Source organism: Dreissena polymorpha, chromosome 1, assembly GCF_020536995.1.
Source record: "Dreissena polymorpha isolate Duluth1 chromosome 1, UMN_Dpol_1.0, whole genome shotgun sequence".
In the NCBI taxonomy this organism is placed as follows: Eukaryota; Metazoa; Mollusca; class Bivalvia; order Myida; family Dreissenidae; genus Dreissena; species Dreissena polymorpha.
The window spans coordinates 107,951,958-107,968,395 of NC_068355.1; the positions used below are offsets into that span (position 1 = coordinate 107,951,958).

The window sequence follows — 16,438 nt, forward strand, 5'->3', positions numbered from 1 at the left end:
TTAAAGTTGGTCATAAATTGGTGCAATGGCAGGAAGCCGGTATCGAGTCGTTTCGCCCTAAAACCTGTTCGCCCTAGGTCACTCTGAGTTGTTTTGCTCTGGGTTGTTTCACCCTTGCAAGTGGGTTGTTTCGCCCTTATTTTAGTTTGAATTACAATTAAAGCCGATAAATTAACATATCAATTATCGTTAATTGAATAATTAATTAAAGTATGTTGTATATAATACATTTCACACCTCTTACACACAGATATATTACCTGTGAAATATACCAGAACAGCAGAACAGAACAGAACTATACCGACCACTAGTGTGAAAGAGATGTTAATTGTGACAACCGTATATTCAGATAATTACAAAAAGAATATTTGATGTGTTTCACGTATTTGTAACGTCTCATTGCTGTTGTTAGTAACTCAACACAATCTTATACTTTAGAAATGTGCAGTAAATGGAATAACAAACATTTTGTTCTTGTCTACACTCTAAGCAGTATACTTAAAATATTGTCTTTATTCGCTTTGTATGTATGAGTGACTTGTTTACCCCAAACTATTTGGAATATAAGGCACATTATGGTGTGCAAATTATACAGAGGATATTTGTTGGATTCGGTGGATTATCGATTTGAATTCACGAGTGATCATAGAAAATATATATTTTCTATGATCACAAGTGAATTAAAATCGATATTCCACCGAATCCAACAAATTTTATTTTTATTTTATGCTTTTTTTCACAGTTTATATACATTGTTAAAGAGTTTTAACTAAAGTATTTCGCTGGGATAATGACATCATTTCGTCAAAAAAATGACGTCATTTCACAGATAATTTTCATTGTTTAAAACAGTGAAATTATCAGTTTTAATTCACTGATATTTTCTATGATCACGAGTGGATTAAAATCGATATTCCACTGAATCCAACAAATTTTATTTTTATGTCCCCCACTATAGTAGTGGGGGACATATTGTTTTTGCCCTGTCTGTTGGTCTGTTGGTTGGTTGGTTGGTCTGTTGGTTGGTTTGCGCCAACTTTAACATTTTGCAATAACTTTTGCTATATTGAAGATAGCAACTTCATATTTGGCATGCATGTGTATCTCATGAAGCTGCACATTTTGAGTGGTGAAAGGTCAAGGTCATCCTTCAAGGTCAGAGGTCAAATATATGTGGCCCAAATCGCTTATTTTATGAATATTTTGCATGCATGTGTATCTCATGGAGCTGCACATTTTGAGTGGTGAAAGGTCAAGGTCATCCTTCAAGGTCAAATATATGGGTCAAAATTGCTCATGTAATGTCACTTCTGCAATATTGAAGCTAGCAATTTTATATTTGAAATGCTTGTGTATCTCCAGGAGCTGCACATTTTGAGTGGTGAAGGGTCAAGGTCAAGGTCATCCTTCAAGGTCAAACGTCATATAGGGGGACATCGTGTTTCACAAACACATCTTGTTATTTTATGCTTTTTTTCACAGTTTTTATACATTGTTAAAGATTTTAACTAAAGAATTTCGCTGGGATAATGACGTCATTTCGTCAAAAAAATGACGAATAAACAGTGAAAATTTTCGATAATTTTCACTTCTTTATTATCAGTTTGAATTCACTGATATTTCTCTATAAACCACCGGAAAGCATAAAATAAATGGTAAACATTTATGGAAACAATACAGAAGATTGCCAGTCATGTGCTTCTTATTATCCCCTTATCCCCAGAACATCGTTGTTAAAGTTCAAAAGGAAGTATGAACTCAGCTTGTGACTATCTAAAGATAAATTCTTTTGAATTGCTGTATATATAAAAACTAGGGCAAAACGACCCGGGAATTAGTGTGAAACGTTCTAGGGCCAACGGGTATTAGGGCGAAATGACTCGCGGACGAATAGATATTAGGGTAAAACGACGCGGATTCAGCAGGAAGCCTAAATATAGAATTAATAAGCCTACACAACACTTGTACTTTCACATTGTACCAATGTGTTTCAGATTTTTCTGTGAATTCCATGTATTCTCTTACAGATATTCCATTGTATTCTCTTACAGATATTCCTATGATGTATTTTCTTACAGATATTCCATTGTATTCTCTTACAGATATTCCATTGTATTCACTTACAGATATTCCATTGTATTCTCTTACAGATATTCCTATGTATTCTCTTACAGATATTCCTATGATGTATTCTCTTACAAATATTCCATTGTATTCTCTTACAGATATTCCATGTATTCTCTTACAGATATTCCATGTATTCTCTTACAGATATTCCATGTATTCTCTTACAGATATTCCATTGTATTCTCTTACAGATATTCCTATGTATTCTCTTACAGATATTCCTATGATGTATTCTCTTACAGATATTCCTATGATGTATTCTCTTACAGATATTCTATTGTATTCTCTTACAGATATTCCATGTATTCTCTTACAGATATTCCATGTACTCTCTTACAGATATTCCACTGTATTCTCTTACAGATATTCCATTGTATTCTCTTACAGATATTCCATTGTATTTTCTTACAGATATTCCATTGCATTCTCTTACAGATAGTCCATTGTATTCTCTTACAGATATTCCATTGTATTCTCTTACAGATATTCCATTGTATTCCCTTACAGATATTCCTATGTATTCTCTTACAAATATTCCTATGATGTATTCTCTTACAGATATTCCATGTATTCTCTTACAGATATTCCTATGATGTCACAAAGTGTATGTTCAGTGCAGGCAACATAACAGAAAAACTGCGGATAGCCAAGTTTGATTGTTCTCAGGAAGTTGTAGTTGACCTATATGCAGGTAGGAGGAGAACCTTATTTGGGCCATCAAACTGCTACCTTGCTGTTGCCTATTGTAATAGACTTGTCTGTCCGTTCGTGGGCCACATTATAGGTCATTGTGAATTATTGTTGAGATCGGCTTCAGTCTTTTAAACATGTTAATATGAAACTTCACAGAAATTACCATTGAGTGACCCTTTTTTATGCCCATGGTAGGGTGGTATATAGTCGTCAGTTTGTCTGGTGTTTGCAGATATTTTTTAGGCAACTCTTTCAGATATTGAACTGATTTTTGGTATGCCAGTCTACCTACATAACCTACAGAAGAAGTGAGAGTTCATTTTCGGTCCATTGATTTTTTGCGAAGTTATGGGAATGGGAATTTTCTCTATTATACCATTTTCTTAAGGTTTTTTACACAACGCTTTTAGACATTGAGCTAATTGTTGGTATTAAAATCTAACTTCATGACTTACAGATGAAGTGTGAGTTTTGTTCTGTGCCATTGATTTTTATCCAAGTTATGGGCCTTGGACTTCAAAATTTGCCTGGAGGTTTTTCACAAACACTTTCAGATATGTTGCTGATTTTTGGTATGTGAATCTATCTACATGACTTACAGATGAAGTGTGAGTTTTGTTGCGGTTCACTGAAGTTGTCAAAGTTACTGACCCTCAGTACACAATATTCCATTTTAGGGAGGTTTTTATGCAACGCTTTCATATATGGAGCTGTTTATTGTGTGTATATGTATCTACCTACATGACTAACAGATGAAGTGTGAGTTTTGTTCCGGTCCATTCTTTTCTGGCAAAGTTATGGGCCTAAGACTTCAAAATGTTCTGTTTCAGGTGTTTCTTTGTGCAACTCTTAGCTATTGAGCTGATTTTTGGTATGTCAGTTACCTGCTTGAGCTTCAGATGAAGTGAGAGTTTCGTTCCAGTCCACTTAGTTTTTTACAAAGTTATGGGAATTGGACTTACATGAAATAAAAAAATGTGTCTAGGGTCAAAACAGGCTGAACCCCAAGGATCACATGATTTATATACCGGTAGCTATAGTGAAACGTTGTGCTTACTTTTAATTGACACATATTTTTCCAATGAAATAAATGCTTAGTTTAAAACTGGGTTATGAGAGGTCACAAATGTGTCAAATAAGAAAAGCTCCTACATTCTTGTAGTTCTTTCATGTTTGGTCCAATCCGTAAGTAACTTGGTCAGAACATTTGTTCTAATCACAGCTCAGCCAATTTTGAAAGTGATTGTGGTTAATTGAAAGACATGGCTGCCAGAGGCTGGGTCATTTTCCTCATATGAGTTTTGTGAACATTCTAAATGATAGTATCTAAGTCCCAATTCAATTTGGGTTGAGTTTAAAACTGGGTCATGTGAGGTCAAAAACTGTCACTAGGTCAAATTGAAAAAAGCTTGTTGCCACTATGGATATCGCAATATATGTCTAATCGTCCTGAAAGTTAGAACATTTGTTCTAATAATATCTCAGCTAAGTTTGAAAATGGTTCTGGGTCCTTAAAAAAATATGGCTGCCAGAGGGTGGGTCAGTTTTCCTTGTATGGCTATAGTGAGGCCTTGTTAGCATTCAAGAAAAAACACATTTTTAAATCCATGAAAGTTGGTCTGAACATTTGTTCTATCGATACCTTGTCAGAGTTCAAAATAAAATTAACTATTCATGTTTTAAAAAGTACTTTTATTATTCTAAACTCCACCATGCAGAATAGTTTATTATACCCCCATTACTATTGGTAATGGGGGCTATATAGGAGTCACTTTGTCGGTCTGTCTGTCCTGAAATTTCATCCGATCTTCTCCAAACTTTTTTATCCCCCACCAGAGGCGGAGGGATTATGTTTTGGCATTGTCTGTCCGTCCATCCGTCCGTCCGTCCGTCCGGCACTTTTGTGTCCGGAGCCATATCTTGGAAGTGCTTTGGCGGCTTTCATTGAAACTTCGTATGAGTATATATATGCATAAGAGGATGATGCACGCCAAATGGCATTGTACACCATCTGTTAAAAACAGAGTTATGGCCCTTTGTATCTTAAAAAAAATGCTTTTTACTTTAGACACTTTTGTGTCCGGAGCCATATCTTGGAAGTGCTTTGGCGTAATTCATTGAAACTTGGTATGAGTATTTATATTTGCATAAGATGATGATGCAAGCCAAATGGCATTGTACACCATCTGTTAAAAACAGAGTTATGGCCCTTTGTATCTTGAAAAAATGCTTTTTACTATAGGCACTTTTGTGTCCGGAGCCATATCTTGGAAGTGCTTTGGCGGATTTAATTGAAACTTGGTATGAGTATATATCCCCCGCCGGAGGCGAAGGGATATTGTTTTAACGATGTTCGGCTGTCCGTCCGTCCGTCACTTTTGTGTCTGGAGCCATATCTTGGAAGTGCTTTGGCGGATTTCATTGAAACTTGGTATGAGTATATATATGGATAAGAGGATGATGCACGCCAAATGGCATTGTACACCATCTGTAAATAACAAAATTTTGAAGGCTCAAGAACCTTCCTCTGTCTTAGTTTTGAGTTATTGTCCTCTGTCCGTCCATCTGTCAGTATGTTCATCTGTCCATTTTGCACCCATCCTCAAACAAAGCATATGTTGCGGGGGATATCAATTCTACGAATTTGCTTGTTTTTTTGTTTTTTTTATATAGTCTTTATTAACCTTGTACATAGGTATGTGCAGGTCGTGGCCATCTTGCTCCATACTTTACAAATGATTGTGTTAGTAGCTCAAGATTAATATAATATAGATATACATATACATAAAGATTTCAAAAAATCATACACAAATTCATTATATTATAGTAAAAGTATTATAATAAAAGTACATGCACAAATAACACATATAATTTTTAGCTCACCTGATTGCTCAGGTGAGCTTTTGTGACTGGTCTTTGTCCGTCGTATGTCCGTCCGTCTGTTAACATTTGCTCGTAAACACTCTAGGGGCCACATTTCTTGTCCCATCTTCATGAAACTTGGTCAGAAGCTTTGAAATCTCGGCCGAGTTGGAAACTGGGTTGTGCCGGGTCAAAAACTAGGTCACTAGGTCAATAAAAAAGAAAAACCTTGTAAACACTGTAGAAGTCACATTTCATGCCCAATCTTCATGTAACTTTGTCAAAATGTTTGTCTTAGTGATATCTTCGTTGAGTTCAAAAGTGGTTTTGATCCGTTGAAAAACATGGCCGCCAGTGGGCGGGGCAGTTTTCTTTATTTGGCTATAGAGAAACCTTGTAAACACTCTAGAAGTCACAATTTGTGCCCAATCATCATGAAAGTTGGTAAAAACATTGGTTTAATTGATGTCTCAGAGGAGTTTGAAAATGATTGAGATCGATGAAAAAACATGGCTGCCAGTGGGCGGGGAATTTTTCTCTATATGTATATAGTGGCAGTTTTCCTTATTTGGCTATAGAGAAACCTTGTAAACACTCTAGAAGTCACAATTTTTGGCCAATCATCATGAAAGTTGGTCAAAACATTGGTTTTATTGATATCTCGGACGAGTTTGAAAATGGTCGGGATCGGTGAAAAAACATGGCCGCCAGTGGGCGGGGCATTTTTCTCTATATGTATATAGTGAAAACACGTGAACACAGTAGAAATCACATTTTTGGCCCAATTTTCATGAAATTTGCTCAGAACATTTGTTTCCTTGATACGAGAGTTGAGTTTAAAAATGGTTACGGTCAGTTGAATAACATGGCTGCTGTGAGGGGGGCAGTTTTTTCATTATGCTCCCCCCCCCCCCTTTCGAAGAAGAGGGGGTATGTTGTTTTGCTCATGTCGGTCCGTCCGTCCACCAAATGGTTTCCGGATGATAACTCAAGAGCGCTTATGCCAAGGATCATGAAAATTCATAGGTACATTGATCATGACTCGCAGATGACCCCTATTGATTTTCAGGTCACAAGGTCAAAGTCAGGATGACCCGAAATAGTAAAATGGTTTCCGGATGAATGCTCAAGAACACTTATGCCGAGGTTCATGAAACTTCATAGATACATTGATCATGACTCGCAGATGACCCCTATTGATTTTCAGTTCACTATGCCAAAGGTCACGGTGACCCAAAGCAGTAAAAGGGTTTCAGAATGATAACTCAAGAACGCTTATTCCTAGGATCATGAAACTTTATAGATACATTGATCATGACTCGCAGATAACCCCTACTGATTTTCAGGTCACTAGGTCAAAGGTCAAGGTCAGGATTACCCGAAACAATAAAATGGTTTCCGGATGATAACTCAAGAACGCTTATGCCTAGGATCATGAAACTTCATAGGTACATTGATCATAACTCATAGATGACCCCTATTGATTTTCAGGTCACTAGGTCAAAGGTCAAGGTCACGATGACCCGAAATAGTAAAACGGTTTCCGGATGATAACTGAAGAACGCTTAGGCCTATTATCACGAAACTTCATAGGTACATTGATCATGACTCGTAGATGACCCCTATTGATTTTCAGGTCACTAGGTCAAAGGTCAAGGTCACGGTGACCCGAAAAAGTTAAATGGTTTCCAGATGATAACTCAAGAACACTTATGCCTAAGATCATAAAACTTTATAGGTACATTGTAATGACTCGAAGATGACCTTTATTGATTTTCAGGTCACTAGGTCAAAGGTCAAGGTCACTGTGACCTGAAATTGTAAAATGGTTTCTGGATGATAACTCAAGAACGCTTATGCCTAGGTTCATGAAACTTCATAGGTATATTGATCATGACTCGCAGATGACCCCTATTGATTATCAGGTCACTAGGTCAAAGGTCATGGTCACAGTGCCAAAAAAGGTATTCACACAATGGCTGTTAAGGTCACAGTGACTCAACTTAGAAAAATGGTTTCCGGATGATAACTCAAGAATGCTTATGCCTAGGATCATGAAACTTCATAGGTACATTGATCATGACTCGCAGATGAAATAATGATGAAACTTGACCAGGATGTTTGTCTGGACAATATCTAGGTCAAGTTTGACATTTGGTATAGATTGAATGAACCGACTCCTCTCAGGTGAGCGAACTAGGGCCATATTGGTCCTCTTGTTATCTATCTGGGAGGTTAATAAAGATTAATGTATACGTAAATACACAAATCAAAAAAGTTTGAAGAAAAAATGGCATGTAACCAGTGTACTAAAAATATGTTTACTTGTACATATTTTGTAACAATGAAATATATTGACTTGGGTTCATTCTATGAGTATTCTTACAACTGACCAATTAGGGAATTCATTATTTTGAATAGTTGTCTGCTTTTGGATTTCCCATGATTAAAGTAAACTTCTCTTAAGTCCTGGAACATTGGGGATTTTGTTTGTTTGTTTACACATGAAGCCATATTTTTTTATTTCAAGAAGCAATATATTGATAGGATTTATTTTTTCCATACAAATTCCTAGAATCATGTCTTGGCAAGAGAGTGAAGGCATATTGACATTATTTATATTAAATACGTTCGAAACATGTTGAACAATTATCTGTTATGTGCTCACAACCCCAGAAAAGGTGAGTTAAAGTTTCCTCATTTTTATTACAAAAAGTACATTTATTATCATCAACAATTTTCATTTTAAAAAGCAAATATTTAGTACCTAAAATTCTATGTATTATTCTAGTATGTAACCATTGTAAATATGTATCTCTGGTTATTTCAAAAACAAAGCTGTACACATACTTCCAGTCAATATTATTAAATATTGCATTCCATTTTGTTTCATTTGAAGGTTTTTCAGTGTTTGAAATAAGAGTTTCATATACTAGTTTATTTTGTTTCTGGGCAGAAACAAATTTAAGGTACCAAGAAATATAAGCTCCATCATTGGATGTTGCTTTTACAGATGCAAAACCTGAGTTTTTAATGAACTTTGCTACAGATCTTTTTAGACCTTAGTAGAATAAAAAATTGATATGTTTACCTGTACAAACTTCAATTTCTTGCTTAGACTTATCTTCACCAAACTTGGTCAGAAGTTGTATCTAGTTCACATTTGAATATGGGTCATGCCAGGTCAAAAACTAGGTCATGGGTTCACTTAGTGCGTTTTTAACTGAAAGTTTGTCTGGACCATAACTATGTCATTTGTTGTTAGATTTAAAAATGACTTGGTAAATTTGTTCACTATCATGGGAGGGTGTGTCGTGTGAAAAAAGTATGTCGATATCTCAAAGGTCAATGTCACACTTGGAGTTCAAAGGTCAAATGCATGTCCGGGCCATAACTTTGTCAATTATTGTGAGATTTTCAAATCATTTGACAAAATTGTTCACCATCATTGAACTGTGTGTCATGCGAAAGAATTACGTCGATATCTCCAAGGTCAAGGTCACACTTTGAGTTCAAAGATCAAAAATGGCCATAAATGAGCTTGTCCAGGCCATGACTAAGCCATTCATTGTGAGATTTAAAAATCATTTGGTACAATTGTTCACCATCATTGGACGGTGTGTCGCGCGAAAGAATTACGTCGTATATATATATTTCCAAGGTCAAGGTCACACTTTAAGTTCAAAGGTAAAAAATGGCCATAAATGAGCTTGCCCTGGCAATAACTATATCGTTCATTGTGGGAATTTAAAATCATTTGGCACATTTGTTCACCATCAGTGGACAGTGTGTCGCGCGAAAGAATTGCGTCGATATCTCCAAAGTCAAGGTCACACTTTTAGTTCAAAGGTCAAAAAAGGCCATAAATAACCTATCCGGGCCATAACTATGTCGTTCAAAGTGAGATTTTAAAATCATTAGGCACATATGTTCACCATCATTGGACAGTGTGTCGTGTGAAAGATTTACGTCGATATCTCCAAGGTCAAGGTCACACTTTCAGTTCAAAGGTCAAAAATGGCAATAAATTAATCTTGTCTGGGCCATAACTAAGTCATTCATTGTGGGATTTTAAAATGACTCTGTACATTAATTTTGTTCTAAAGCATTGGACGGCATAACATGTGATAATGTCAAAATGGTTATAAATGATAATGGCCTAATAATTCTTAAAAATCACCATAAATTAGATTCTCTTGTTTTGTGAAGACAGCATGCAAAATAGTCTGTGTCAATGCGGCATGTGGGGGTATACCTCACGTCTGTGACAAAGCTCTATGTTTCCTTCTGATCTCAAGTGCTTGCCATAGGGCCCCTGGCCCGCTTAATGATAGTGACTTGATAGTTAAAGGGGCCTTTTCACAAATTATGGCATGTATTAAAGTTTATCATAAAATGCTTTATATAAATGGTGATAAATGTAAACATTGACTCTAAAAAGCTCCAGTAAAAAAAAGAATAAAAATAAAAGAGAAAGAAAGTAAAACCTCATCTGGGCTCGAACCCCTGCTGGAGTAAAAGTCTATCGCTTAGACCATTAATCGTCCATCTGCACTCATACAATGAGTAGTGTTTTTTATACCTTATATAAGTAATGACAACAACAGATCTCCAAAATATTAAATCGTTTCGCGTTGCAAGGCTTTATAATTTTCAGGTTTTTAAATTGTCAAAAGATGCATATTATGGATATTTTAGAGCATGGTAAATGTTCAGTATTACTGTTTCCTAACAAACATCGTAACAACAATGAAAATTTGCAAAACTGAAACATTTTTATTTTATTTTGTCAATTTGCTAAAAGGTGAAATGGTCCCTTTAAGTTAATTATTAACAAAAAATAGTGTGACCAAGTACTGGTCATTCCCATTTGGTCTTTTTCAAACAATTTTTTTTTTCAGATGGCATTTTAATTGTACTTTTACTTTCAGAACTTGTTACTAAGATGCTTGATGTTTTGTAGGCATAGGGTATTTTACATTGCCCTACTTGGTTCATGCACAAGCGAAGCATGTACATGCATGTGAATGGAATCCAGACGCTATCCTTGCTCTCAAGCATAATCTGCATCTTAATAATGTAGTGGAAAGATGCACTGTACATGAAGGAGACAATAAACAGGTAACATTTGCTTCTTAATTTGTTTTTGATAAGTGGACAATTTATCAGTATGCCCTTCTTCTAAGTGCGTTTAAATTGCTTTGCATGTGTTCGTCAGTCTGTCGGCTGGTTGGTCTGTATACCATTTTTATTTCTGCACAATAGAAAGGAATGAAGATGTCTATTTTTAAGGTTACCAGATCAAAGGTCAAGAGGACTTGGTTTATGAATGTTAGACTATTTGGTTTCAACATGATCCTTGCTTTATGTTTTGACACAAGATTAGGCTTGTTGCTTGGGGTGAAAGAAAGACACCTAAATATTTAAAGTTCAAGAGGCAAAGGTTAAGATCAGAGAGGCTTATAACTTGACGTTAAGACCATTTTGTTCTTAACAATCTCTAGAGAAAGTTCGGGCTTACAATCATACAAATTGATAAGATGGTTTCTGGGAACAGAAGAAAGGTGCCTATACATTTTGAAGCAACAGGTCCAATGTGAAGGTCATAAGAGATTGTAACATGAAATTTCTTTTCACATAATATCTTGCGTACATTTTTGCCTACAATTATTTACACTTCAACACCGTTTTCCCGAACACTGATAATGCGAAGTCACAGTTATTTCGAAGTATTTTTCGGGTCCCGATTTTGGTTCTTCTTTGTTCAATGTACAATTTTATTGTTAATCCGAACTTCGTTAAACCGAAGAAATCGTTAATTCGAAGTGATTCTGTCGGTCCCAACACTATAATTCACACCTAATTATCAATCTTTAATCCAAAGTCAAAACTGCAAAACACTGAGCGTAATTTCACACATTTGGCGTCTGCACGCGGCCGGTCAAAAGCCGATAATTACCCCTTTGTCGTCTGCGCATAGCGTGTTAATTTTATAATGTTGTCAAAACGACGACGACAAGGCTGACAACAAAAGAACGAACATGATATCCAATCAACGACGTAAGGCAGTTCTGCGAGCAAAACACGGGCGGAAGCGAGTTCTTCAATGTCCTTGACAAATGGGAGAAATATGTTACAAGCGTCCAGTTAAGTGCTGCTAACGCCGGTGTTCAGAGAGACATCGCGTCTTATTTAAAAACTGTTAATTCATTTCCGAAAATGTATTCATATGTATTTACATGTATGTTAATTTGTGCTTTTCATTATATTTTATATGTTCTGATAATTTGTGCTATTTGTTATATTCTATATGTTCTGATAATTTGTGCTATTCATTATATTTTATATGTTCTGTAATTAGAGAAAGATAAAAAGAAGAAAAAGAATCGTTTTATTCCTCCGTTTGTTACAAGTAGAAATCTATTGCTATCTGACGAGTTTACGTGTTTAAGTAAAACAATTATTAATAGTAAAGTGTAACCGAACAATGCGAATTCCACAACGTCATATTTTACAAAGTCAAAGAAGTCTTCTGTCAAATGTTTATTTTGAATTATCGTTTATCCGAAGTTTTTTTAACGGTCCCGACTACTTCGAAATAACAGTGTTGAAGTGTACTAGTATATTGGTAGGTTGGTTACCTGACAGGAAAGAAAGACATCTATTTATTTCAACAATACATGTAAAAGGTCAAAGTCAAATGCTTTTGACATACACATTTGTTTCTGCACAATGACTAGATAACACTTCTATACTAATACAAATTGGTATGGTGGTTGCTTTAGAGAAAAGAAAAATGCCTTTTGATTTTCCAGTCAAGAGGTTGAAGGCTTATGCCTGAGGGTCTTGTACCACAAATTAGTTTCAGCACAATATCTGGAGAACCCTTAAACCTACAATCATCTAGGTGGGTATGCTGGTCACTTGGAAGAAAAGAAAGATGGCATTGACTTTGAGGTCTGAAGATCAAATGTTACAGGAGCAAGAATTATACAAAACATGGTTTAACGATTGCTTATATTGATACTTGACTGCACATTGGGGGCATACACGTTCAACAAATATCTGCTGTTTGCTATTCACCCCAACTGCTCAAAACTTCCAAGTATAATATGTTTCATGACTTATAAGCTCAAATATTCATTCAATAGTTTGAACTACAATACCAAATTAGTCAGCTTTGTAATATTCTGTACAACAAATTATTATCTCTAGCTGAAAGCCTTAGTCAGTCATTTCCTGTCCATAGGCGTACAACTATACAAATTGTAGGTTTCATTTTGTCAGATCATGCGTCTGCCTGTTCATCACTCACTTGTGTGCCCAATTTTGAATCCCGTGATTGCTCAAAACAAACCAAAAACTAGGTTGATGAAAAAAAAGTGATTGCAATAGTTACAGAAGTAGAGAGAAACTATAAAGAACAAGTACTTATGCAATATTGATGAAATCTGGTATGCTGATTGAGTGTGCATATATTATCTGTATTATTCGCATATCTGTCTGTCTGTCTCCAAGTCCTTCAAAGATATTCTTTAGATGCCTACAATAATTATTATTAAAAAGTAATTAAGCTAGCTTGATGAAACCTGGTTTGTGGATACAGGCCTATAAGGGAAATAAGCATGTTATTTCAGTTATGTATGCCTTAAGCTACCTTTACGAAACTTGGTATGTGCACAGAGGGTATATATGGAGTATTAACATTGATTCCTTTATGTATGCCCTCACAGAGTGAGAGGCATTAAGCATGTCACTTGTCTGTCCGTCCATTCATCCATTGGTGACAGAGTGAGAGGCATTAAGCATGTCACTTGTCTGTCCGTCCATTCATCCATTGGTGACAGAGTGAGAGGCATTAAGCATGTCACTTGTCTGTCCGTCCATTCATCCATTGGTGACAGAGTGAGAGGCATTAAGCATGTCACTTGTCTGTCCGTCCATTCATCCATTGGTGACAGAGTGAGAGGCATTAAGCATGTCACTTGTCTGTCTGTCCATTCATCCATTGGTGACAGAGTGAGAGGCATTAAGCATGTCACTTGTCTGTCCGTCCATTCATCCATTGGTGACAGAGTGAGAGGTATTAAGCATGTCACTTGTCTGTCCATCCATTCATCCATTGGTGACAGAGTGAGAGGCATTAAGCATGTCACTTGTCTGTCCGTCCATTCATCCATTGGTGACAGAGTGAGAGGCATTAAGCATGTCACTTGTCTGTCCGTCCATTCATCCATTGGTGACAGAGTGAGAGGCATTAAGCATGTCACTTGTCTGTCCGTCCATTCATCCATTGGTGACAGAGTGAGAGGCATTAAGCATGTCACTTGTCTGTCCGTCCATTCATCCATTGGTGACAGAGTGAGAGGCATTAAGCATGTCACTTGTCTGTCCGTCCATTCATCCATTGGTGACAGAGTGAGAGGCATTATGCATGTCACTTGTCTGTCCGTCCATTCATCCATTGGTGACAGAGTGAGAGGCATTATGCATGTCACTTGTCTGTCCGTCCATTCATCCATTGGTGAAAACATACATGCATCTGTACGTCCTGAAGCTTGTGTTTTAACCTCGACTTAAACTACTCGGTGGAAATCACTTGAGCTCTCAAACTTGAATGACATAAATGTGTAGATGATCGATAAGGAAGGATTTAATTCTGCAGCTATTTTTGCAGAATTATGGCCTTATAATCTTTTGTCTGTGCTTAGTGGTGCGTTTTGAACAGTTATCTTGTGAACACTCTAGAGGCCAGGTTTATCGCCCAATCTTCACTAAACTTGATCAGAACAATTGTCACTATGGTATCTTTGTGGAGATTGAAACGGGATCTAATGGGGTGTAAAACAGGGTCTCAAGGTTTAATTAAATAACTCAGTTATTCTTTCTTTTTTTAATCATCATGAAACTTGCGTAGAAGATTTGTTCTTTAAATAACTCGACTGTGTTTGAAAAAGGTTCAAGCTTTTTGATAAACATGGCCACAGCTGTTATATAGCTTAGTCCTTATATGGCTATATTAAAACCTTGTGAACACTCTAGAAGTCTTATTATGTCTCCAATGGTCATGAAACTTACTCAGAATATCTTGGCTGGGTTGTGAAAAGGTTCTTGTTGAAAAACATGGCCACCATTGAACAAGACAGTTGTCCATATATGCCTGTTGTGAATGCCTGTGAAGTTTCTGGAAGTAGCATGTTGTTCAAATCTTCGTTAAACTTTGATATTATAGATTTTTGTTCTCATGGTATATAATGGTATGCTTGGTTTGGAAATGTTTTCCGGTCCATTAAAAATATGGCCTCAATGAAGAGTGGCAGTTTTCCTTCTATATCTATTGTGAAACCTTTTCAGCAGTGAAGAAGTCACATTTTTTGTCTATAAACATGAATCTTGATCAGAGTTATGGTTCTTATTGCATTTTTGCTGAGTTGGAAAATTGTCCAGGTTCAGGATATACTAAAACTTTGTTAACACTTTTGAAGTCACATGCATAAAACTTATGAAAACATTTGCTCTAATAATATCTCAGGCCAGTTCTAACACTGGATAAAAAGCAAGGAAAGGAGCTGCATTTATTTTGCAAACATCCCATAAGATCCTTACACAAGTAAATTTCCTTGAGTTCTCACATGAGTGTACCTATCTTAAGCTTGCATGTCTGGCCAGTCTGATCATGGTCAAGGCCACTTACACAAGGTGAATCATTATAGAAAAACTGTACACAATAACATCAGTTCAAATTGATGTATTGCTTTTTGATGGGGTAGAAAGCCTAACAGCAGACTTAGCTTTGGGTTGCACAATTATTACATAAAATAACATTTTTATGCCCCCTTGAAGAAAAGGGGTCATATAGTGATCGGACTGTCCGTCTGTCTGTCCGTCCGTCTGTCTGTCTGTCCGTCTTTCCGTCACACTTTGCGTTTAGGTTTCGAAAAATGCTCATAACTTCTATGTCCCTTGAGATATAACCTTCATATTTGGTGTGCATGTGTATATGGACAAGGCCTATTCATACGCACAAACATTTTCACCCTTTTGACCTTGATCTTGAAGTTAGGGTCTGCGTTTAGGTTTCGAAATCTGTGTTTAGGTTTCGAAAAATGCTCATAACTTCTATGTCCCTTGAGATCTAACCTTCATGTTTGGTATGCATGTGTATATGGACAAGGCCTTTCCATATGCACACAAATTTTTACCCCTGTGACCTTGACCTTGAACTTAGGGTCCGCGGTTAGGTTTCGAAATCTGCGTTTAGGTTTCGAAAAATGCTCAAAACATCTATCAAGCGTTTATAGGGGGCATAAGTCATACTATGGTGACAGCTCTTGTTATGCCCCCTTTTGAAGAAAAGGGGGCATATAGTGATCGGACTGTCCGTCTGTCTGTCTGTCTGTCTGTCTTTCCGTTACACTTTGCGTTTAGGTTTCGAAAAATGCTCATAACTTCTATGTCCCTTGAGATATAACCTTCATATTTGGTATGCATGTGTATATGGACAAGGCCTTTTCATACGCACACAAATTTTGACCCCTGTGACCTTGACCTTGAAGTTAGGGTCTGCGTTTAGGTTTCGAAATCTGCGTTTAGGTTTTGAAAAATGCTCATAACTTCTATGTCCCTTTAGATATAACCTTCATATTTGGTATTCATGTGTATATGGACAAGGCCTTTCCATACGCACACAAATTTTTACCCCTGTGACCTTGACCTCGAACTAAGTGTCCGCGTTTGGGTTTCGAAATCAGCGTTT

General features: G+C 36.5%; 1 protein-coding gene across 9 annotated transcripts in view; it reads left to right on the forward strand.

The window, feature by feature from the left end:
- Positions 1-16,438, forward strand: part of LOC127843841 (tRNA wybutosine-synthesizing protein 2 homolog) — a 53,546-nt gene that overhangs the window by 26,313 nt on the left and 10,795 nt on the right. For all 9 annotated transcript variants that reach the window (XR_008032384.1, XR_008032387.1, XR_008032379.1 and 6 more), the window contains 2 exons: positions 2,709-2,818; positions 10,646-10,803. Coding sequence is in view for 3 of the 9 variants with exons in the window: in XM_052373710.1 (XP_052229670.1) it covers positions 2,709-2,818; positions 10,646-10,803 (268 nt within the window). In the remaining 6 variants the exon portion in view is untranslated. The remainder of the gene's footprint in view (positions 1-2,708; positions 2,819-10,645; positions 10,804-16,438) is intronic.